General features: G+C 40.7%; 1 protein-coding gene across 1 annotated transcript; it reads left to right on the top strand.

The window, feature by feature from the left end:
• The first annotated feature begins 3,287 nt into the window (after positions 1-3,287).
• Positions 3,288-7,973, top strand: zic2a (zic family member 2 (odd-paired homolog, Drosophila), a). Its single transcript, XM_044132735.1, has 3 exons — positions 3,288-5,202; positions 6,385-6,548; positions 6,781-7,973. The coding sequence occupies exons 1-3, from the start codon at positions 4,224-4,226 to the stop codon at positions 6,973-6,975; spliced, it is 1,338 nt and encodes a 445-aa protein (XP_043988670.1). The 5' UTR covers positions 3,288-4,223; the 3' UTR covers positions 6,976-7,973.
• Positions 7,974-24,160: the final 16,187 nt, after the last annotated feature.

Genomic DNA, 24,160 nt, shown 5'->3' with positions numbered 1-24,160 from the left:
TATCCTCCATATCCCAGTTTCTGCTCTTCAAATGTAATCAAGTGTGAATCTGGGGTTACTAAATCTGCCTTTAAACACGCAGAAGTAAGTAAAAAATCACAGCTACGCTACTATAAAATTGTGTATACTTATTTATTGACTCTTCTATTATATCTTCACCCGATCATCAATTTCCATTGCCTCTGGGTAAAAAAAAAAAAAAAAAAAAAGAATCTCGTCACATTTAACCCTGCGCACCTTTTCTAAAAGTTTTTATGAATGTTGTACTGTGACGCTACACGTCCCTGTTTTAGATGATAAAATTCACCTATCACAGATGTGTTATTCCTCCTTCTTTCTGAACTACAGTAACACACCTTAAAACTGTTGATTCCTGTGTTGCAATTGACAGGGTGTGGAGCAGCAATGAAACTGCAAAATGCCCCAAAAGTTTTTTTTTTTTTCGTTTTGTTTCCCACCCAGTCAGTAGATGACGTCAAATTCATCATTTTCTATAAAAAAAATGTTTGACTCAATTCAAACTTACTACAAGGGCACCACAGGCTGAAGATGATTGATGAACTTTGTAATTAGCTCCTATAATAAATATATATTCATATGTATCATTAGATTAAATAAATAAATAAATAAATAAATAAATAAATAAATAAATAAATAAATAAATAAATAAATAAATAAATAAATAAATAAATAAATAAATAAATAAATAAATAAATAAATTAAGTGTTACAACAGTCACTTAACTTCATTTTAATTCAAGAGTGACTCTATTTAAATTTGGCTTTTTATTCAAGAATCTTAAAGTTCCAAAAAAATATATAATAAAAATAAAAATAAATTATACCCTTTTGTACAAGCTGTTATGTAGTTAAAAATAAATAAATACGTTCTATTAGCGCCAAAAGAGCGCTTTGCTTCATGGGAGCCCATAAAACACACAGGAGCAGCTGGAGCATTGTTTATGATTTTTCTGCAAGCTTTGCTTCCCAAGCCCCAATAAATGTAGACGTGATCCATAAACACACTTAATAAAAAAAAATTGTTTTAAAAATCTGAATTTGGTTATAAATTTCGTCACTGGACTTGCTGGGCAATTTAAGCACACAAGTTTTGGTTTATGCATGACTGAACGCTGGGGTAGAATTTCCTTTCTTTCTTTTTTTTTTTTCCAGCGGAAATTAAGGTGCAATTGTTTGCATTTTGAGTTAATAACTGTTGACTTGTAGTTCCTTTATCACCTAAAAGCTGACGATGTTTCAGACTTGGTAAGAAGAATAAGGGTTGAGGGGTGAGGAGGGGGGCCTCAGAGACCCTCTCTTTCCCTCTAAAACAAAGACGCTTTGTCATAAACTGGGTTATTTTACCAAAAGGAGTCAAGGGGCGGCATATGTGGTCTTAACGGGTCAGAGGTCAAACATCCATGAAACGCAAGGTCGCCGAAGCCACACAAGTAACCTTCCAACGTGTCAACATATTGATACTGTCGGGCCAACAGAGGGGAGGAACGTTCCTTATAACAACGCAGCCGGAGCGCCCCTTATGTGATCAAGATTGCAGGTTTTATTGATGGCGTTTCCCTGCACGCAGTGCTGAGGCTGTCACTGCTTTCCGTGAGCTCTCACTTCCCATTTTGACTCACATTTCCAGTGATTTATGGCACTACATCTGCAGAACGGCTCTCAATGTGTAATATAGTGCCTCTAATAACCTGTTGAAATACTGCTCTTTGGGGGGATTTTGCAATGGGCCAGACCCTCTTTTTTTTTCTTCTTCTTCTTTTTTCTTTTCCTTCAGCTAGAAGAGAGCTGCAGCCGTCCCCTATTGATTTTTTTTTCCTTTTTCTTCTTCTTTTTTTTTTTTTTAATTTTCTTTATGCCTTTCTCTCTATCTGGGGAATGCTCCCTGGTTTTCCCACAAAAATAAAGAACTTCTTATAGGGGTCGGCAGACGTGACTTTGAACTTGGATCAGCTCCTGCGTTTCCTGTGGTGCGGGTTGAAATAGACTTGGGAGAATGGCGCACACACAGCGGCCCAGCCTCCCCCCGTTAACTTCAAGCCAGGAGACACAATTTTAAAGAAGAAGAAGAAAAAAAAAAAACTTTCCCTGGGCTTTCACCGTTATTTGTCGCCCAGAGTCCGTAGAGTCGAGACTGACAGAGTGCTCCTCTGTGGTGAACGGGACAAGGGAGCCTGCGTGGATTTTTATGTGGTGAAAATGTAAGTAAACTTCCTTTTTGGCTTTGGGGAGCGAATGAGCAGCTGTGATGTATGGCGTGTGTGTTAACCGTTTCGGCTCAGACTGAGTGGAAAGTTGCCAGGAAAACGAGGGCTTAAGAAGAAGAAGAAGAAAACAATTGTCTGGACGTATTTTTCAGCCAGATTTTAGGATGAAACTAAAGCAGTATAAATACGACACGTTTCATACAAGAACAGCCTCAGATTTACAGACCACCGAGGACTCACTTTGATCCGTTTGCTGTTCACCACCGTGAACATGCAGCTTCATTTGGTGTGGTGGCTGCCGGGAACCGCAGAGGGAGCAGCAGAAGCAGCCCTGTGCATAACCGTTAACATTAAAGCGCCAGCAACAAGCACCGGTGGTTTGTAGGGCGAAAACACATAATCCACTTGTGGTCGTTTGGGAAGCCACCAAAATCCACATGGAGCCACACACTTATGAGTCTATCTGTGGTGGCGTCCCCTCAGCATTATGATGCCACCACCAAAATGTTTCCCCATGATGGTGGTGGTTGTGCAATAAGGGTCAAAGTTCAAGTTTGGTGCCATCTAAATATAGACGCCTGTAGGTCCTTTGAATGGCGCTGAAGGGGTTGTGAATCAGTTTGCAAATGTTTATGTGACTACATGTTGCTATGGAGATTTGTGTTGGAAAGGTTTTGTGTCTTGTTTCTTCTAGACCACAAAGTTCAACTTTGGTTTCACCAGACAGCTGATGCTTTTAAGATTTAAAGGAGTATTTCTTATAACTTTATTATGTGCTGGTTTGTGTTGGATTGAAATTCCAATAAAATCTATCTATCTATCTATCTATCTATCTATCTATCTATCTATCTATCTATCTATCTATCTATCTATCTATCTATCTATCTATCTATCTATCTATCTATCTATCTATCTATCTATCTATCTATCTATCTATCTATCTATCTATCTATCTATCTATCTATCTATCTATCTATCTATCTATCTATCGACGTTGTGTGACATGTGTCGTGCTAAACTTTGAATACATCTAGAAATACGTAGAGCTGCTGCGCCAGATTTTGGCAGGATTAATAAGTACATGACTATTTTCCTATCTAACAAATTGTTTATCATTCACTGCCATGACCAGCGTAACACCCTGAAAATATCAACAATAACAAGACAACAATAAAAAAAAGAAAACAAACAAACAAACCAAAAAAAAACGCGCTCTCGTCTCCCTTGTCGTGATCCTCTAAGCCTGCTCAAAAGAAACATGGGGTTGGGGGGGAAGACAAAATCTTCGACCCTAAAAAGTAGGCGGTAAACGTTTGCTTGGAAAAATGGCGTTGCGCTATTAAGTCGCCAGAGCTCTACCTGCCATTGGAGGGGCACCTGGGATTGATGAGGCGCGGTGGCCAATGAGACTGCGCGGAAGGAGAGAACGGGCTCCAGTTAAAGGGGGCGGAAGAGGAGGTAGAGCCAGTCCACGGAGAAACAGGGACCCTCCGCCGATAAAGCGCTCATTCCGAGCCAGAGACATAAATCCGTGCCCAAACTGGATCGCGGTGAATGTTTTTTTCCTTTTCTTTTCTGTTTTTTTTTTATTCTTGAGATGCTCCAAACACACTCGCTCGGCGTGCGCAGAAGACGTCTAATAAGATAATTGTTTTGATCGAACAGTATTTTTCTTCTTCTTCTTAGTTTCACTAAAGCACAGCCAGGAGGAGAGGACTCAAGGGAATCCTTCACTTTCGTTTGGATTTTTCGATCCGATGTAAATTAGATTTTTTCCCCCCCCTTGATAGTTAAATTGAAATCTTTTAATTATGCGCGGAGAAGCGCTTTTGATTCACGCCTGATATGGTGTTTCCAAAGCTGGAAGTTGCATCGTTGCGTGTCAACATTTGATCTTTTTTTTTTTTTTTTTTTTTTTCATCTTTCTTTTTACTGTAATAATAAAAAGGAAGACATCTACGCTGGTTTCGTAAAAATAAATAAATAATAATAATAAAACATGTTACTTGATGCTGGCCACCAGTTCCCCGGACTGGGAGTGGGTACGTTCGCCAGGCATCACTCTGCGAGCGAGATGCAGGACAGAGACTTGAGTTTGGCGCAGAACAGCTTTGTAGACTCCGCACACATGGGTGCTTTCAAGCTGAACCACGATCTCTCCCCGGGACAGAGCTCTGCCTTCACCACCCAGGCGCCGGGCTACCCCGCAGCGGCTCTGGGGGCCCACGCCGCCCATGTCACGTCGTATGCGAGCTCCCCTTTCAACTCCACCAGGGACTTTCTCTTTCGCAGCCGCGGCTTCGGAGAATCCTCTCCGGCGAGCGGCCAGCACGCTATTTTTGGCCCCACGGCGGGGTCCCTTCATCACTCCCACACAGACACTCAGAGCCACATTCTCTTCCCCGGGATCCACGACCAGCACGGCTCCCACGGCTCCCCGAACGTCCTGAACGGCCAGATGAGGCTCGGACTGCCGGGTGAAGTTTTCGGGCGCTCCGAGCAGTACCACCAGGTCTCCAGCCCGAGGACCGACCCGTACTCGGCCGCGCAGCTGCACAACCAGTACGGCTCCATGAATATGAACATGGGCATGAACATGGCAGCCCACCACCACCATCACCCCGGTGCCTTTTTCCGCTACATGAGGCAGCAGTGCATCAAGCAGGAGCTCATCTGCAAGTGGATCGACCCGGAGCAGCTGAGCAACCCCAAGAAGTGCTGCAACAAAACTTTCAGCACCATGCACGAGCTGGTCACGCACGTCTCGGTGGAGCACGTCGGCGGGCCGGAGCAGACCAACCACATCTGCTTTTGGGAGGACTGCTCCCGGGAGAGCAAGCCGTTCAAGGCGAAATACAAACTGGTGAACCACATTCGCGTGCACACGGGGGAGAAGCCCTTCCCGTGCCCCTTCCCCGGCTGCGGCAAGGTCTTCGCCCGCTCGGAAAACTTGAAGATCCACAAGAGAACGCACACAGGTAGGCCCCTAATTTTAACCGCGGGGTGGGGGGGGAGGAGAGGGATCTTAGATTTAAAAATAGTACCTCCGGGAATTACCTGTAAATTGATTTAAACAATTAGGATTCGTGTAATTGCTATTGGCCTGCGTGTAATGTTATTTTTCGTGTCATCTAACCGCGTCTTGCTCTCAGAAACTCACGATAGAATCTGATTAAGAGCGAGTATTTTAGGCTACTAAAGTAGATCGCAGTCGTAGTAACAAAGTAGATTTAGAGCCGAAGCGGCTATCGCTCATTTTCAACCATTGAACGTGCTCTCGGACTCTTTTATAACTATTCCATCGGATGTTAAAGCAGGTCTCCCCCCCTCTTCCTTTCTTCCTCCCCGTCGCACCGAATGCTTCCGAACTGGTGCTGTTTACTTTTTAATTTAACGTCCAGTAGAAATGGGTCAGTGAGAACAGTGGGAGCGCTTTGCGTGCGCAGCTGAGCGGCCCCGGCTAGTGTAGTAAATCGCATCAGCTCGTTCACGAACGCGCTTTAATAGCGCTTATCTCCTCAGCTGCGCTCCTCTCCCCGTAGCGTTTTATCTGGGCTTTATTAATTAAATATTTCGATCTCGACTCGTGCATCTGGTTGTGGCGGATCGCAGGAGCAGCAGCACCAGCAGGGGGAAAGGCTTTTGTTTGCGCCCCTTCTGATATGAGCTGAGGTGCTAGACTGGGCCATTATCAGCCACTTTTTTCTTCTTCTTCTTTTTTTCTTTCTTTCTTTTTTTATTACCGCATTTGAACGCATTTTCTTGGGGGTTGAGGGGATACATGAAATTGATCACGTGCTAATTAGATTTTTATTGTCTTCGCACCAAATGGTATCCCTCCAGTGTAAAGGCCCCATCGACAACGGCCTTCCCACCCCCAACCCCCCTTTCCTAAATCACTATGCGCATTATTTAGGCTAAATAAGTCTTCCAACTCACCCCCTCCTCCTCCTTTATCCACACTCGTTTTAAAATCAGCTGCCTAAACTTTAAACACCACTGCAAGGAAGAGAGAGCGAGAGAGAGAGAGGGGGTGGGTGGGATTTTTACGCACAAATCTTGTTGTTTTACCTACATCAATGCAACACCTGAGGCGATTTCATTAAAAAAATATATAGTCTGACTCATATGTGTATCTGGTTGTTGTTTTTCTTCTGCAGGAGAGAAACCTTTCCAGTGCGAGTTTGAGGGATGTGACAGAAGATTCGCGAACAGCAGTGACCGAAAGAAACACATGCACGTCCACACGTCGGACAAGCCTTATCTGTGCAAAATGTGCGACAAGTCCTACACACACCCCAGCTCACTGCGAAAACACATGAAGGTAAATATATCTGGCTTATGGGACAGTGTGTGTGGGCGTGTGTGCTCTATGCTGTCAATAATCAAATCTCTGGTTGTGTCTAAGATTTAGCATGGTAATATGAGACTTTTGTCAGCTGTTTGCAAATGCCAACATCTGCCTGTTTTTTTTTTGTTTTGTTTTGTTTTGTTTTTTTTGCATCTCCTTGCTTTATCTTCAAATGCTTGATTCTTCTTTTTCTCTCATCGACCAGGTCCACGAGTCCACTCCACCTGCGTCAGATTCATCGCCAGCTGCAAGCTCCGGTTACGAATCGTCCACACCCCCGGGCCTGGTGTCCCCCACCACCGAGACCCAAAGCAACACCACCCTGTCCCCAGCCTCAGCTGTGCACAACACCACCAGCCACAGTGGCCTGTCCTCCAATTTCAGTGAGTGGTATGTGTAGGACTGAGCTCGAAAAAACAAAAACAAACAATTCCCCCGCCCCCCCAAAAAAAATAAAAATAAATAAAACGAAGCCACACACACTTCACAGCACTGGGGCATTCCACAGGATATACTTTTTATTCGGAGACACACACGCACACACACAAAAAAATAAACATTTATTTTGTATGTTATTGTCCACCAGGCAGGACGATGATGACGACCAACAGAGGAAAATGTGTATAATAAATAAACCTTAGAGGGTGTGTTTCATACTGTAAATAGGAACTTAAAAGGAGAAAATGAAGAAAAAAAAAATCCACGTTCCCATTTGGTTGTGGTAGTTTTGTCAAGTCTTTTGGTGTTTAGATGTTCCTTCAGGTAGCTGTTTCTCTAACTGGAATCTTAGTGCACATATTACCATTAAAATCTGTACAATACTGTTGAATATCGTGATCCTGAGGCAAACTGATTGTACTATACTAAAACATCTATAAACTGGAGAGAGTGCCAAAGTTAACCTTCTAACTCCAACAGACCACAATAATCATCATCGTGAATGTATATTTTAGTTTGCTGGGGCTTAACTTGTGATGTTTTGTGCTTGGCAAGTTCAAATTGTGAAGAAGAAGAAGAACAAGAAGAAGAAAAAACACTATCTGGAAAGATTGTGAGGTCAAATAAACGTCGTGTCGTTTTTTAAATTTATTATTTTTTTTGTTTGTCTTTTTTTTTTGTTCACTACCCACACACCCTTTCCTTTCTTTTGTTGTAAATACCAGCTGCCATATTTATCCATTTGTAATTAAATTATGGTATTTACTTGCTACAGATGAAACAGTATTTATAAAAAGAATGTTTCTTTACCTATAAATATGTACAATGACGAGCTACAAACACGGGCAGTTGTTTCGTTCTGTGCTAATTTCTGTTCAAAGTTTTAAGAGGTGTTTCCTTCCTTTAATTGTGATAAGAATTTTACTGCTTACAAATATAAATAAAAAGGTGTTGCAAGTGCTTAATAATCCTTTTGTCATCTTTTTTTTTTTACTTTTGTTTTTGTTAATGTCGCCGGCTGCTGGTGTTTGGTGTTTGAGCTGCATGCTGTTTGGCATCTACCTTTAGAATGGATTAGGGCCTTCCAGAAATGCCTGAGGTTTCAATTCTAATATTCAGGTTTGCCTCACGATGGATGCTGACAGGCTCTGTGCTTCTCGGGGTGCATGCTCTTTCAAATCCCACTTAGCGAGATAGAGAGAAAGAGAAAGCACCTGATATTCAATCATTTTAAATGAAAGCATCCTGAGAGCAGTCAGTGAACACTTGTGGATGGTGGTTAGTTTGTCTGACCAAGTCTGTAAAGTCTCAGCTAGTGGCTTGATTTAAAATCTCAGCTTCTTATAAATAAAACTTCCATATCTGGATCTCTGATGGGAACCAGCCATGAACTTGATCTTGAACTTGACTGAGCTCAGTCGTTTGTGTTTTTTTTTTCTGTTTTGTTGTATTTATTTATTTATTTATTTATTTATTTATTTATTTATTTATTTATTGTTGTCTGTGTTGCAGATTGTCCTCGAACCAGCTGACTTTGATTGTGCTGCGCTAATAAGTAGGATCAAAATGTACTCTGCATAGTTGCACCTGAATGGGGGCTGGATGGTTGGACTGGAGTTAAATTAACCTGAACTGCATTTGGCTGAATTAGATTCTCTATTGCTGCTCATGGATTGCATGTTTGTAGACTTCCCGTGGAACTGCATCGTCTGTAGTCGCGATTCAAGTCCTCGAAGTGAATTAAACCTGTTGGTTTAACACATTTTTTTTTTTCAAACTTCACGTTATTAATTCTGCTTCGGGGCGTTTTTTTTTCTTTGAGGTGTGTGTGGGTTTGTGGGCGTGGGTTGGTGTGTGTGTGTGTGTGTGTGTGTGTTTTTAGCTGCTGTGATTCAGCATAATTGCAAAGCAACACGTTCTTTTTTTCTTCTTTTATTCGAACAGATGGCGCTTTACAAAGTGGTCAAAGTAGGCCGAAATTAAGACTATAAATAGGATGAGGATGGAAATAACCTTTTGTCGCGTTTAATGCCGTTTTGTTTGATGTTTTTCGCGCGCTTCTGTAGGAATAAGTGGTTTGCATTCTTGTTGAGCACGCAGACTTGAGGGACTTGTTATCCGACGCGGGCCGGTTCTCTGCAGCACAAGCAGCAGCAGCAGCAAGTGGCACTCTGCCTCACGGAGATGCTTGACTGCAGGCGACGCTGTCTCTTGTTGTACAAGCTGCTCACATTACTTGGCTCACGGAGCGCATGTATAGTAAATAAAAACGGGTTGGTGGTATCTCCAGGGAAGACGCTCTGATCTCAACGAAAATCTGTCAGAAGCCGCTAAAAATGTCGTAGCACGTGCATTTAAATAAATAAATAAATAAATAAATAAATAAATAAATAAATAAATAAATAAATAAATAAATATTTTCCAGTCTAAATTGGGAGGAGAGTCCCCCCCCCCTCCCGCCCTCTATTTTACTTCTTTTTTATTGTTTTAAAAAGTATATATATATATACATATGTATAATAAAAGTGTAGCTATATATATATATATATATATATATATATATATATATATATATATATATATATATATATATATATATATATATATATATATATGCCTGAAATCGCCTCCTTTAGTGGCGGGCCCGCTGACCTCCTCGGCTGAGCGAAGGTATGACCCGTGGAGAGTGAGAAAGGTCAGCTCAACAACAGTGCGTCGATGTCGGTTCCTGTTCGGCTCCTGCTGCGCTGATATTGATCCGCAGAGAAAGGAAGCGCCTTTTTTGTGTGTGTGTTTCCTTATACCTCTCATTGCTCTTTGTACGCAGTTGCTTGTACTGTAAGGATGCCATACTGTAAATACGGAAGAAACCACTGCCTGACTGGGCCAGCTGCGATATTGCAGCCTCAGTTCAAAGTTAGATTCTAGAGATCATGAAAGGTCATTTGAGAGTTCCGGTCGAGCTTAGTTAGTGAACAAAAATTAATAAATTAATATATCAAAAGTTGTTTTTGTTTTAAGATTGGACAATTAAATAAATACAATTAAACAAATATAAAATTTTTAAAAAAGTTTTAAAAGTTTCGTAACATTTTTCTTCTCGTTGTAGGAGCGAAATATTAATTTAATTAAACCCAGAAGCTTAAATGGTTTTCAAGTACGTACAATTGTATACAAACAAACAAACAAACAAACAAACATAAAAAAGGATCACCCTGATTGTTTACAATTTTTATGATTCATGTCAAAATATGACAGATGCGTTCAGCGAGACCAGCGGGAAAGAACGATGAAACGCAATTTAATCACTGCCACATATGCCACTGCGTGCGCACCTATCATACGTCAGAGGCGATGAGTGCTGGGCCTGCCTAATGTGGGTGACGGAGGGGAAGCAGGAGACATTGGGCTGTCACAAACCCTAATATCACAGGAACCTATTGATGATCATCTTGGTACACACACACACACACACACACACACACACACACACACACGCACACACACATATATATATATATATATATATATTTATATATATATATATATATATATATATAGATATATATATAAGCAGCAGGAATAGGCATAAGACCAAAAATGCATGAATTCGTTCGTTTTTATGCGCCCAGGTCAATCAGATGATTTTATAGCTTCAAATTTTTTGAAATTTGCCATGATGTCTCATTTTAATATGCGACTTCAGTTATGTTTATCGGGTTCGCTTTCTTTTCCCAAATTATTGTGCTCGTTGATTAGAAATGAGCCTTTCGCCTTTTTAAGCATGGGACACGTTAATGTGTTCACTCTAAAGATACAGAGTAAACGGGACTGAGTGACAGCTTGAGGCGCGGAAGTTATAAATTTGACTTTTTATCTTGTGAAAATAAAATAAAAGTGTAACTGTGGAATTACAAGATGTTGGGGTTGTTAAAATAAACCAAGAGCAACCTTCAGAACGAAGCAAGGACTTACGCTGGGCGTTTTAAACTAAAAACAGTTACTTAGATAGGTAATTTGAACGAAATATACATTTAGAGACATGGAAACGCATTCTTGCTCAAACTCCAAGCGCAAACCTTAATTTCTGTGATGCTGCTTTGCATAATCTAACCCAAAAAAAACTGTTCAAACTCCAGAGATCTGTATATATATATTTTTTTTATCTCTCTCTCTCTCTCTCTCTCTCTCTCTCTCTATCTATATATATATATATATAGAAACATATATATATATATATATATATATATATATATATATATATATAAATATATATATATATATATGTATATATATATATACACACACACACATTTGCTTACCTGTGGGGGCGGCCCTTAGAAATTCTTGTCTCCTCAGCCAAATTAATTTTCACAATGCCAGACTTCCCAAATCCCTCCCTCGTCTCTCCCAGCAAGGAACAACAGAGACATTGCAGGAAAACAATCGTAGGTGTGCATGTTTTCAAAGAAAACTTTTAAAACAAACGCCACATCCTTTAATTGAATTCGAGTGTGCCCGAATGGATACGTGTGGAGGGGAATATTTACACAGAGCCGTTGTCACCCGATTTTCCTTAAAATAACCCGCGAAAGCCAAATAACGCAATGTAGTGAGATACATTTCATAGACAAAAATCATGGTGAGTTATTCAGTCACTGAGATGTTTTTTTTTTTTTTTTAAATCCTGTCATAGTTTTATAAATGTGATGTATATTATTTCAATTACTGTTTATGATTTTACAATTGAAGCTCAGAGCTTTATGTGTGGTCCTCATTCAGTCCAGCTTTATTAGGACTTTCAGGTCCGTAAATACAGAAACAAGACTAACCCCCACATAATTTACAGAGAAGACAATAAAATAATGACAGCAAAATTATACAAAAATTATGATTGAGAAATGAGGAAAACATAATAAAAAGTAATAAGTGTATGTGCACACTCAAAATCAGCGCACTCTCATTCTGGATGAGTCATGGCAGGAGGAGTGGAGAGTGCAGCCGAACTACTCTGCATAACAACATACAAACATTGCATGAAGTGGAGATGCTCAGTTTCTTAAAAGTGCTTCCACTGTACAGAGTAGTGCAAGTTGCATCACTGTCACATGTTTCCTGTCTTCCTTTTTACCCCCATTGCTTTTATCTTAAAAGTAAGTTAAAGTATTTATATATATATATATATATATATATATATATATATATATATATATATATATATATATATATATATATATATATATATATATAAAATTGTATAGTGATTCAAGAAAATTCTGAGAATAAATAAAAACGTATTTTTTTCTGAAATTAGTGTCCTCTTTTTTCCTTTCTTTCTGCTTCCACCTGTCTGTCTGTCTGTCTGTCTGTCTGTCTCCGTGACGCTGCTGCTCACGGTGTGCTCGCACTGAAGTCCATGTACAGTCTGCCTTCCTGTGCAGCGCAGCTCCCATGGCCTTTCATCTGAGGTTCAGCGGCCGCCTTTTTCTTTCTCACACAGATGAATGTGTTTGAGTGAAAGAGCCGGAATGGCTGTCACTTCTCCTGGCACGGCGGAGAAACAAACAAACCCCCACCCCTCTCTCCCCACCACCACCACCACCAACACCCCCACCCCTCCTCACTCCTTTAAGGAAGCTGGCGCAGGCGCCTCCCATCGGACACAAACACCACAGAGTCAGAAGCACAAATAGCCTCAAAAGCTAAACGCTCTCCCTTTCATGCAGAACGCTTGGCTCGACTGGTCCTCTCATGCACACAGAGAAACACAAAGTGGAGAGGTGCAGAGTAAATGACATACTCAAGCTCGACCGAGGTGCGCTCATTGTTGTTAATTCCCCCCACCAAAAAGAGAGAGAGAGAGAGAAAGAGAGAGAGAGAAAGAAAGAGAGAGAGAGAGAGAGAGTTAGAATTTCACTAATCCCTCAAAAACTCAGCATCCTTCCCTTCTGGTGCTTTTGCAGCAAGTTTCTCAATATGGCTCCCATACAGCAAGTTGCCAGTTCTGTTTATTCACCTCAGCAGGTAATGTGCAGCTAGGAGGAGACATTTCCAGGTACCTCCATTTTTTTTCTTCTTTTTCAGCCAAGGCGCTTCAAAACAGGAGCAGGTGTACCATCGAAGTGCAATTATCCACACGCAGAACACAAAGAAACCAGGAAGACACACACCGGATAATATCGCTGATTTTCTGCCCATGCACTCACAGCGTATGTGCTTCTTTGCACACGTGAAAGAGAGGAACACGTGACAAGATATGACATTTTTTTGAAAGTATGGCACCTTGATCTCCACAGACATATTAAAAACTTCCTCTTCTATTCAAAGCAAGCAAGGGTAAGGAAACTTCTAATTTCCTCCCACCTGTAAACATGCCGTTTTACCTTGACTCCTTTGATGTTCACACAGGCCAGGCCTGTGGCCCCCTGGGGGCAACTCTGCAAAGAGGTGACTGGGTGGTGTGTGCTTGCTGTTTTTTGGTTTAGTTTAGTTTTTTTCCTTTTTTTTTATGAGAATGGCGTGTAACAGAACAAAAACTCGTGGCACTTTACGGGTCTTGTTGTTTTCTTTCAGGAAAATCCAAGGAAAGTCCACAGGAAGCTTTTGATTAAAGGGATAGTTCAACAAAACTACATGAGCTGTTCCTATTAAAAAGGGTGTGCAGAGCTAATAACTTACTTGATGTTGATAATTCTGTGTTTTCCATGAGTTTCTGTCCAGATTAGATTGTCTCAGAGGCTGAAGCTAACAGGTAGTATGTCGGGAATCAAGGTCAAAGAGGACTTTTACCGTCTTAAAACAACTCCAGTGTCGAATACCCCACAGCAGTTTCTGCAAACACTTTTAGTTTGTCCATTTGCATTGAACAACTACTGGTAGAGAGACCTAGAGTTTTGCAAGGGAAATGAAGAGTGGAGCCTGTGCGCTAACAATGATCTTCCCGTATGAAACTCATACTCGGAACAGAACATATCACAGTTGTGTCCAGTCAGTATTATACAGCCCACCACCATGTGGAGATGAAATCCCCCCCCCCAACCTCCCTCCACCACCCCCGTTCTCATATAGTGAACCGGCACTTCAAGTATTTAAAAACGTTGCAGATTTTACCACTACTTTAAAACTTATATGTATAAAAAAGGAATGTGAAGCAAAAAAATAAATTAACCTTACGCTCCTTCCACTGATTTGTTGGTGTAAAGTCAATTGCCTTGTTTCAAATAGGAGGTTATTTTATTTTAGAGCACTGTTGGTGATGGCACTTACCAGGCAATGCAGCTTTTCAGTACCACTAAAGGGGCCACCCCTTCAATTGGTGTCAATCATCTTTTTATTTAACCCTGGGAATGCCAGGTCTGCCCTGATTAAAAAAACTAAAGTGGCACAAAAAGCCAAAAAGTATAGGAACTTAAAAAAAAATTAATCAAAAAACATTTTGTTGATTTTTACATTACCTTGTTTTCTTGTTACATCTTGTTGATATATGCAAAATGAAGATGCTTAGAAAGTTACCTACTGCAGGTAAGCTATTGGCTGCTTGTATCTGACGGACATAACCTCACTTCAAAAGTCCTGAGGTCTCTGTTTAAAACAATATAAGACCAAGTCGGAATTTTTGAGTCTTACTCGAGTGTCAAGTTTCAAAAATGGAGTGAACAATCCCTGAATGCTAAACAACAAATTACATGTTCAACTTTGTGAGACAAGAACGCTGTGTTTGTTTTTGAAACAACACACTAAGAACAGAGAAGGCAGATGTAGACCGTGTGAGAAAAAGAGCCTGATGTGACTCCAAATGGGCTCATCCTGTCTCATGTAAAAGTCTGATCAGATGAGATTCAATGCTTTGTGTTTTTATTAGGAAAGACAGCACTGATAGCCCATAAATTACCCAAATTACACACGCGGCACTTGATTTGTTTTCTCTCGCAGTGACAGCAAACTCAAAGGGCACTGGTTAAAAATGTTATCCCGACATAAAAATCTAATCTTTAAGTCACAGCAGATCAACTCGTCTAGTTGATCTCTCTATTTGAACATCTATTGTGACAGATTAAAAGAAAAAAAAAAAACCAAAAGGAAAAAAAAAGTTTCAGAGGGACTGTTGTTTGTACGACAAAACAATTCGTACTTGAGAGCCAAGGTGTTCCTGTGCCCCTCCGCTGTCACTCACATTCAACTCTGGAGCAGTAAGACAACAAAAGTCCCTGCTGATATTTAAATAGATTTATATGACATGACACAGGAATGAGTTGAATATGCCCCCCTACTACTTCTACTACGCACTCACACAAACAGACACACTCTGGCCTCCCAAACTCCCATCCCCTCGCATGTGTTTTCTCATTTTCTGATTCCGTTTATTGATTTCACTCACTCCAAACCCCTCTTCAAATCACACCAAACGACTCCTGACACGAGATTAATCCAAATGAAGACACAGCTTCCAGTTTCACTTGGAGATGATTTAATTTCTCATGCGCTGTGACGCGACTTTGTTGGACGTTTGACGTCTTAAAGCACATCGGTGGTAAAAGGCTGTTACGGAGTGAAGCTTCTTCTCAAACAAAACGGAGTCTCGTATTTCTTTTACTGAACCTTTCTGTTCAGTATTTATTGAAGAGAAAAAAAAAGAACGGCTTCAGCAGAAGAGCGATAAAAACAACAACGGAAAAACCAACCGTTCGTAACCAATAGCAATCAGAAGTCAACAAAACAAGATAGTGACAAAACAGTAACAGATCCTTAAGCATTTTTCAAATTAAAGGACTTCCTCTATTCATATAAATCATGTCTTGCACTTAAATATATTTCACTTCACCTTTGTAATTATATACAATCATGTTCAAAACAAATAATAATAATCATCATGTAAAATATGCTTAACATTTAAGTGTAAAAAAGTCACAACATCCTCCCGCCCGATGAACAACTGTTCATCTGTGTAGGATTTTCCTTTCATTTAAGATACCTCTAAAGGGTACAATAACTGAATGGGCCTGCGTAACAAGCCACCAGTCGAAGTACGAACATTGCATGAACGTATGAGACCATCCCTACCTGGAAAGACCTCTACAATTCTACCCATTTTCCATGTCTGTCTGGGTGTATTGTCCTCCCCCAAAAGAACTACATCTCCTACTTTAAGTACTGTTGGAGTAAGACTGTTCACCCTGTGGGCTGATTTCAAGTCCATCAAATAATCTCTGCGCCAGCGTTTGCAAAAGCCTATCAAAAGTTTCTGTTGGTATTTCCACCTTCTACCTAGCTGTTCGCGGTTTGCAGTGGGAACCTGATTTAGGTGAGGTGAAGGAATAATCCTTGGTGGCAAGGAAGTTAAGCGTTTACCAACTAGGAAATGAGATGGAGTAAGTGGTTGGGGCTCTAATGCATCACTAGTTACATAGGACAGAGGCCTAGAGTTCAACACTGCCTCAACTTCAGTAAGAACAGTTGTGAGCTCCTCAAAACTCAAAGATGCTTTCCCCAGTACCTTTCTTAAGCACGTTTTTACAGATCTCACAAGCCTTTCCCAGAATCCCCCCCACCAAGCTGCTCGCTCAGCGATAAACTTCCATGTGATTCCCTTGTCAGTGAAAAACTCTGTGAGTGTCGATCCTAAGATATTTTGCCACAACTCTTTTAAATCTTTGTCAGCCCTTTTGAATGTTCTAGCATTGTCAGAGTAAATGACCCTACATAGACCTCGTCTTGCAATGAATCTCTTTAAGGCCAATAAGAAATTCTCTGTAGTCTGATCTGAGACCAACTCTAAGTGCACTGCTCTTGTCACTGCACATGTAAACAGTGCTATATATGATTTCACAGACCCGTCCTTAGTTTTAACATATAAGGGTCCAGCAAAATCTACACCAGTAACTTCAAAAGGAGGTGATTCTGTTACTCTGTCTCGAGGTAAGGGAGCAGTAATCTGTTGTGCTGCTTTAACCTTTAGTTTTTTGCAAATGTAACATTTTGAAACAATGTTTCTTACAAGCTGTCTGCCTCTCAAAATCCAATATTGTTCTCTAACTTGAGTTAATGTGTCTCTTACACCAGAATGCATCACTCTTTCGTGACATGACTGAACTATTAGTTCAGAATACTTGTGATTTGTCGGTAGTATCCAAGGGTGTTGTTCTCTGAAACTAAGATCTGAATTCTGCAGCCTTCCCCCAACACTTATTAGACCATTTTCATCTAAGAATGGTTTCAAATCTTTGATTTTAGAATCTACCTTTACATTTTGCTTTGACCTTAGCTGCGATATTTCAGAACTGAAACAACTCTCTTGTGTAGACTTAATCCAGTACATTTTAGCTGCACCAAGTTCTTCTGTACTTAACTCTCCCTGAACCTTCAAACAAGATCTTGTGTTACTAACAAACCGCTTTACCCATGCAGTGATTCTTAACATGGTCTTAAGCTTGCTGTACCTTTCTAAGTTTAACAGAGGTTCAGTTTGCTCAGTGCCAGTGAGCTGCACGACAGTCTCATACCCAGACCTCAGCTCTGCATTCACTTCATCTACCACATAGTCACTACAAATGTTCAGTTCTTTCTCATCCGTAGACAGTGAAGTGGGTCCCTTCCACCACAGCTGGCTCTCAATAAGGCTCCGAGCATGATAACCCCAGAAGAAGGTCGGCAGGGTTCATTTTGCCAGCACAGTGGGACCAGAGTGCTGGATTTTTGAGCCCTTGTATTTCTGCCACTCTGTTGCTCACAAATGGTTTCCATCGACGAGATGAGCTGCGGATCCAGTGAAGCGTGATCATAGAGTCCGTCCACATGTTGAGCTGGTTTTTCTCCATGTTCAGTGGCTTAAGGAGGCCGTTACCTAATCTTGCTCCAATAAGTGCACCCATGAGCTCCAAGCGAGGTAATGTCATTTTCTTTAGCGGTGCTACTCGTGACTTGGAGGCCACAAAACTGGTAATAGTCTCCTAGGTTGTTTTGTCCTTGAAGATATGCCACAGCACCGTAAGCCTTTTCACTTGCATCACAGTAGACATGCAACTTTACAGTGTGTGACTCTTTGTTAATCTCAGTGTGGTACCACCTGGGAATAGACACCAGGTGTAACAGTGGTAACTCCACACACCACTGCTCCCACTTCTCTTCTAAATCAGTAGGTAATGGTTCATCCCAACTCAGTCCCTTTTCCCACATCTCTTGGAAAAGGCACTTTACTCGGACTGTAAAAGGAGTAAGAAACCCAATAGGGTCGAATATACGGGCTGATGTTCTTAGTACACTTCTTTTTGTATTTTCTCTGTCTTTCAAAATGTCCAGTAACCCCTTTTGATCAAACACAAAATCATCGTGTTCCGGTCTCCAAACCAATCCAAGTACTTTAAGCACATTTCCACTGGACTCTGTATCACCAGTGAGCTCTACTCCATTCTTTTTCCACATGGCTTTCAGATCAGGTGAGTTGGTAACCCATTTGCAGAGGTTCATGCTTGCCTGAGAGAGAATGTACTTTGCTGCAGTTGTCATGTGAAGAGCATCCTGCACAGTAGGTGAGCTTGAAATAAAGTCATCTACATACATAGAGTCTCTGAGAGCCTGTACTGCCCTTGGCTGTTTTCTTTCAAATTGTTTGAGATGTTTTCTGATGGTGGCAGCAAGCAAGAATGGGCTGGGAGTTACTCCAAAAACAACTCTTTTCATCCTCAGGACACGCACCTCATTTTTCCAGTCCTTAGCTAAAGGTCTGTGCATCCACAAGAACCTGACAGCATCTCTGTCCTTTTCTGCTAGTGAGATTTGAAGAAAAGCCTTAGTTATATCAGCAGTAAATGCTATCTTGTGCAATCTGAACTTTATGAGCACATCTAGCAGGTTTGGGTTCAGGTTAGGTCCAGTGTACAGACAGTCGTTGAGGGATGGACTGTTTGCCTCATGTGAGGATGCATCAAATACCACTCTAAGTTTGGTTGTGGCCTTTTCTTCTCTTATTACAGCATGATGAGGCATATAATATTTCACAGTCTGTTGATTCATTTCTGGTTTTCCATCTGCAACCTCCTCACATATGCCATTTTGAAGATAGTCTTCTATTACATCGTTGTATCTGGCAAATAAATTTACATCAGTCTTCAGCTTTCTCGTTAGATTCTCAAAGCGTTTCTTCGCTACCCTGAAGTTGTCTGGAAGCTGGTCTTTGTCACATTGCCAGGGTAACTCCACTTGGTACCTTCCGTCTTCAAATGTTGTTGTTTGTTCAAAACGTTGCATAATTTCTGAGTCCTCTGGGCTTTCTGACTGTTTATTTACAATACCCAGGGACTCCACTTCCCAGAATGCATGCAACTGCTTAGACAGCTGGGTGTCTTCGTTCAAACTAATGTGCATACATGTGGTGTCTGTAACACTGGAGGTAGTCACTGGTCCCTGTAAAGCCCATCCAAAGAGGGTTTCAACTGCCACTAATGAATCTGTAACCCTTTGGACCTTTCCAGTAACAGCCTGCCAGTAGTAATCTGCTCCAATTAACATCTGCAACTCTTGTTCATTAGCACCCTCTAGTGGAAAGTCTCCAAGCTGCAGTCCTCTTTTCTTAATCTCTGCTTGAATGGGCTCAGTTGGTACTTTTATTACAGCAGTGCACACCTCGGGGGTCTCTACAGCATCTATTTCGATTTTCCATTCAGTGTTCCACACATTTTCCAGTTGAACTCTCACTATGTTGCGTTTCTCTACTACAGGACTGGTGGAACCAAAAACATGGAGGTTTAGTGTCTCTTGCCTCACAACTGGCAGTCCTAGGGCTCGGACAATGTCTCTGTGAACAAAACTACGCTGGCTACCTCCATCTAACAGACAGCGAGATATTTTTCTCTCCTTTGGTCCTACAGCCCATGCCTTAACCGTTTGGAGCAATACTGTGTTTTGAGTATTTGTCTTCACTTTGACTGAGCTGGTCAACGAAGACAACACAGCCTCTGCATTTTCACTATTGCTGGTACTGTCGACTTCTGGTTTAGCTTCAGATTGTTCACAAACTGACAAGTGGTGTTTTCGATTACACTGTCTGCACAAAATCTTCACTCTGCAGTATTTTGCAATATGTTTCGGGCCCAGGCAGACAAAACACCGTCCAAGCCTTTTCAGTTTCTCCCTGCGTGCACTTATTGTAAAACCAGGACAGTTCTCTGGTTTATGGTCATTACCGTCACAAAACACACAGGTTTGTGGCACAACGCTGGCTGTGTGCAAAGCAGTCGCTGATGGGATGCTCCACTTTCTAGGTTGATCACAGGCATAGGATGGCTTACCCACATGCTTTTGTTGTGGGCTCGGGCTCTTCAATGTGTGACCTGGTCTGGTCAGCAGAAGCGCCTGCTTTGCACTTCATTTTGCAGAAACTGAATCAATTCTGGGACTTTCCATTCGTTAGTTGAGTTTTGTTGCCGTGTATAAGCAAGTGCTATGTCTTCTGGAATAAGCTGTAGCAACACTGGACATAGGAGACAGCCGTAAGTATCACTTTGCACTCCAAGAGACTCCAAGCTGCGTATCTGGATCTCACATTCATCATAAAGGTGCCTCAAAGCTGCAACATCAGATGATCTTCTCACAGGTGTCAAGTTCAGCAATTTAGACATATGAGCACTTATCACAATATCTTTCCTTCCAAAACGATTCTGGAGTAACTCTATTGCAGCATCATAGTTGACATCTGTCATTGTCAGTCCTGCAATAGTCCGAGCAGCTGCTCCAGTTAGGTAAGATCTCAGGTAAGTGAACTTGTCCGTCTTACATAGTCCATCATTTCTGTGAATGGCTGATTCATACTGTGACCAGAATTCCTGCCATTGGCTTATTTCTCCATCATACTTGATTATCGTTAGTTTGGGCAGTTTAACCGTCTGTTTGGATTGTGATGAAAATGAGCCGTTGTTTACGTCACTCACGCGCGCTCTCAGGGTGTCTGTAGCGGTCTCCTGCAATCCAATAACGTTGGTGCGAACCTTCCAAATGAGAATCCGGTCCGTGTAATCCTGTGAGTTCGTTATTTCAGTGTCCAAGTCTTCAATTGACGTTTCATCTTCTATTCTCTTGTCCAAATCCAATAAAATTTCCTCCTTAGAAGACAAAACTGACAGGAACTCACGCAGTCTATCCATATCTGGACTCTCTTTGCCCACCTCATCTTCTAGTCGAGTTAACAGCTTCGTCGTTGCTGTTCGGATAGTCGACCGTTTCCTCTTCAATCGCTCCAGTCCTTCCGTCATGTTGGCTGCTAAACTAAGCCTTAGCTTCACTTCGTTCAGAAAATTCAAAAAATTATTCTTATTCCCGGGTTTCGGCACCAAAATGTTACGGAGTGAAGCTTCTTCTCAAACAAAACGGAGTCTCGTATTTCTTTTACTGAACCTTTCTGTTCAGTATTTATTGAAGAGAAAAAAAAAGAACGGCTTCAGCAGAAGAGCGATAAAAACAACAACGGAAAAACCAACCGTTCGTAACCAATAGCAATCAGAAGTCAACAAAACAAGATAGTGACAAAACAGTAACAGATCCTTAAGCATTTTTCAAATTAAAGGACTTCCTCTATTCATATAAATCATGTCTTGCACTTAAATATATTTCACTTCACCTTTGTAATTATATACAATCATGTTCAAAACAAATAATAATAATCATCATGTAAAATATGCTTAACATTTAAGTGTAAAAAAGTCACAACAAAGGCTGTCTGGCTTCCACAGGTTTTCGCCTAATGAGACAGAAATGAAACGGGACAGGGATCAAACCGGCTGCAGGCCTCATGATGAAGACGATATTCAGTAAGTCATTATCGCTCTGGTCTTAACCGCGTTTTTTTTTTTTTTTGCCAGAGCGTTTCTCTCCTGAGGGTTCTGTTCACCAGACGAGAGAGAAAAAAAACAAAACAAAAACCAGATAACAGGTTGGTGAAGGCTTCGTCACATGTAAATCAGAACACTTGTTTAGAATGTTTCCGTCGAAATAAAAGTCCATTTGGCGATCTATTGTGTATCCTGACCTATCCTGGAATGCCCTCCTTTATTATATTTGAAGAGCTCTGCTGTGGTTTCTTGCAGGTTTATCAGTGTTAGCCTTGCTCAACAGGGCGCCACTCAGATTGCACCCCATAGACACTGTCAAATCTCTCAGAAGAGGCCAGACTTGCTTACCTCCAGTTCCTGAGTTTAGTGAGCTGGAAGGAGCTAATTTGATTGACTTTCACCTCCTTCTCCTTTTTTTTTCTTCTCTCGCCTGTATCTCTCAGTCCCCTGACGGTGCGAGACTTTTCTGCTCACTGAGTGTATTGACAGGCAGTCAGTTAGCACTTGACATGTCAATGTCCAGTCTGCTCGAGTCTTGTTGGATTCTGGGTGTTTCTGTATATTTCTTCATTGATGGAGCCGATATGCTTGGCCGTGAAACAGATTATTCTGGGCTTATTTTCCATGTTTCACAAGTATGCCGGTGTAGCTCGGACATTTGGAGCTGATTTGCCTTCAATTATTTAAGCTTTCATCACACGGTGCCTGGAAGCTAAAAGAAAAGTATCCAGACTCCTTAAACTTTGTAATATTTTACCACGTTAAAACCACAAACGTCAATGTTTTTATTTTGGATTGTTATGTCAGAGGCCAAAAAAACTGCGGAGCTGATAACCCAAAATAAAATACAGCATAAACACTTCCTTCCAGGAGTGATTTAATGTGTTAGAAAAACCCACTTGTGAGTAATTCATTCTCATATTAACAATAATAATAATAATAAAAGTAACCTTTTTATATTTTGCCAAGGTTCACATTCCAGGACTCTTAATTACCTCTGAAGGGTTTTGGTTGTGTTTAGGATTTTGTTGTAGAATACAAGTGGCTGAGTAAAATTAATTCATACACTTTTCAAAGTTTTATTTTGAATAAGTCTCAAGAAATGCAGTTAATCATGTATTTATTAGCATTTATTCTTTCTTCAGCTGCATGAATTGAGTTGTTATTCTTCCTCCAAATGAAGCTGCCAACAGAATGAGCTGTCCACCTTCAGATTCAAAGGAAAACAGCATGCGTCACTGAGCAAAAAAAAATAAAATAAATAAAATAATAATAATAATAATAATAATAATAATAATAATAATAATAATAATAATAATAATAATAATAATAATAATAATAATACAGTGACACATAATACTTATTTATTGCAAATTTTTACTCACTTTGAATTCAATTGCAGCAATTTATTTAATTTTTTTTGTCCAAGTTAAGCATCAGGCCACAAAAATGGAAAAGCGGCGCACTCATGCGGCCCAATAGTTTAACATTTACAGAGTGTCTCTTCTCAAATATAGTGAATGAGTTTTAGATTTTCAGAACGTCCATTACGTCATCCCATCTTGAGAGTTAAGTCAAGAACAAAATGTAAAATAGTTGGGATATGTGAGACCGTCAGACTACATTCAGTTTGGACATTTCCATCAACTCCCAGCACCACCGTTCATCAACACCTCTGCTAGAAAGAATCAAAGGCAATTTAGAAGCATTCAGAAATACCAACAACTCCTTTAGACAAAAGCTTTTTCAATAGATTCTGTTGTACAAATCAAAACATGAAGTTACCTCTCTGTATGTATGGACAATATCTCAGTTAGAGAAAAATGAGGAGAGGAAAATATTTCTCCAGTAGCAGTGTGAAGGTTCACATGTCAGAAACTCTCAATGGAAACACAGTTTATTTCAAAAAGACAGCACCAATAAGATCCAGCCCATACTACAGCGGCAAAACTCTACAGTAACGAGAGCTCCCAAACCTAGTCTTTGGTCAAAACCTGCTACAAACAATGGATGTGAATAGTCACCCATTTTCATGTGTATTTCGAGTTTCAGTCCCTATTTTTATTTAGCCCAGAAAAATGTATAAGAAATGTGACTTTTCCAGCTTAAACATCCTGTTCAACTTGCCCATAAGCAGACTAGTTTGCCCAATTTAATCAGCGCAAGCAACTTTTCAGCCCCATTTTTTTTGCATAGTTTAGGCCAGGGTTCCACAACCTGCTGTGCCAGAGCCGCATGTGGCTCTTTAGCTCTTCCCTAGTGGCTGGAAATGACAGAAAGCTTAGCAGCATTTTTGAAAATAAGGATGATTAAAAAAGTTATTTTTGT

This window comes from Gambusia affinis, linkage group LG11 (assembly GCF_019740435.1).
Source record: "Gambusia affinis linkage group LG11, SWU_Gaff_1.0, whole genome shotgun sequence".
Classification (NCBI taxonomy): Eukaryota; Metazoa; Chordata; class Actinopteri; order Cyprinodontiformes; family Poeciliidae; genus Gambusia; species Gambusia affinis.
Note: the sequence above shows the minus strand (reverse complement) of the source record. Positions and strands in the feature narration are given on the sequence as shown.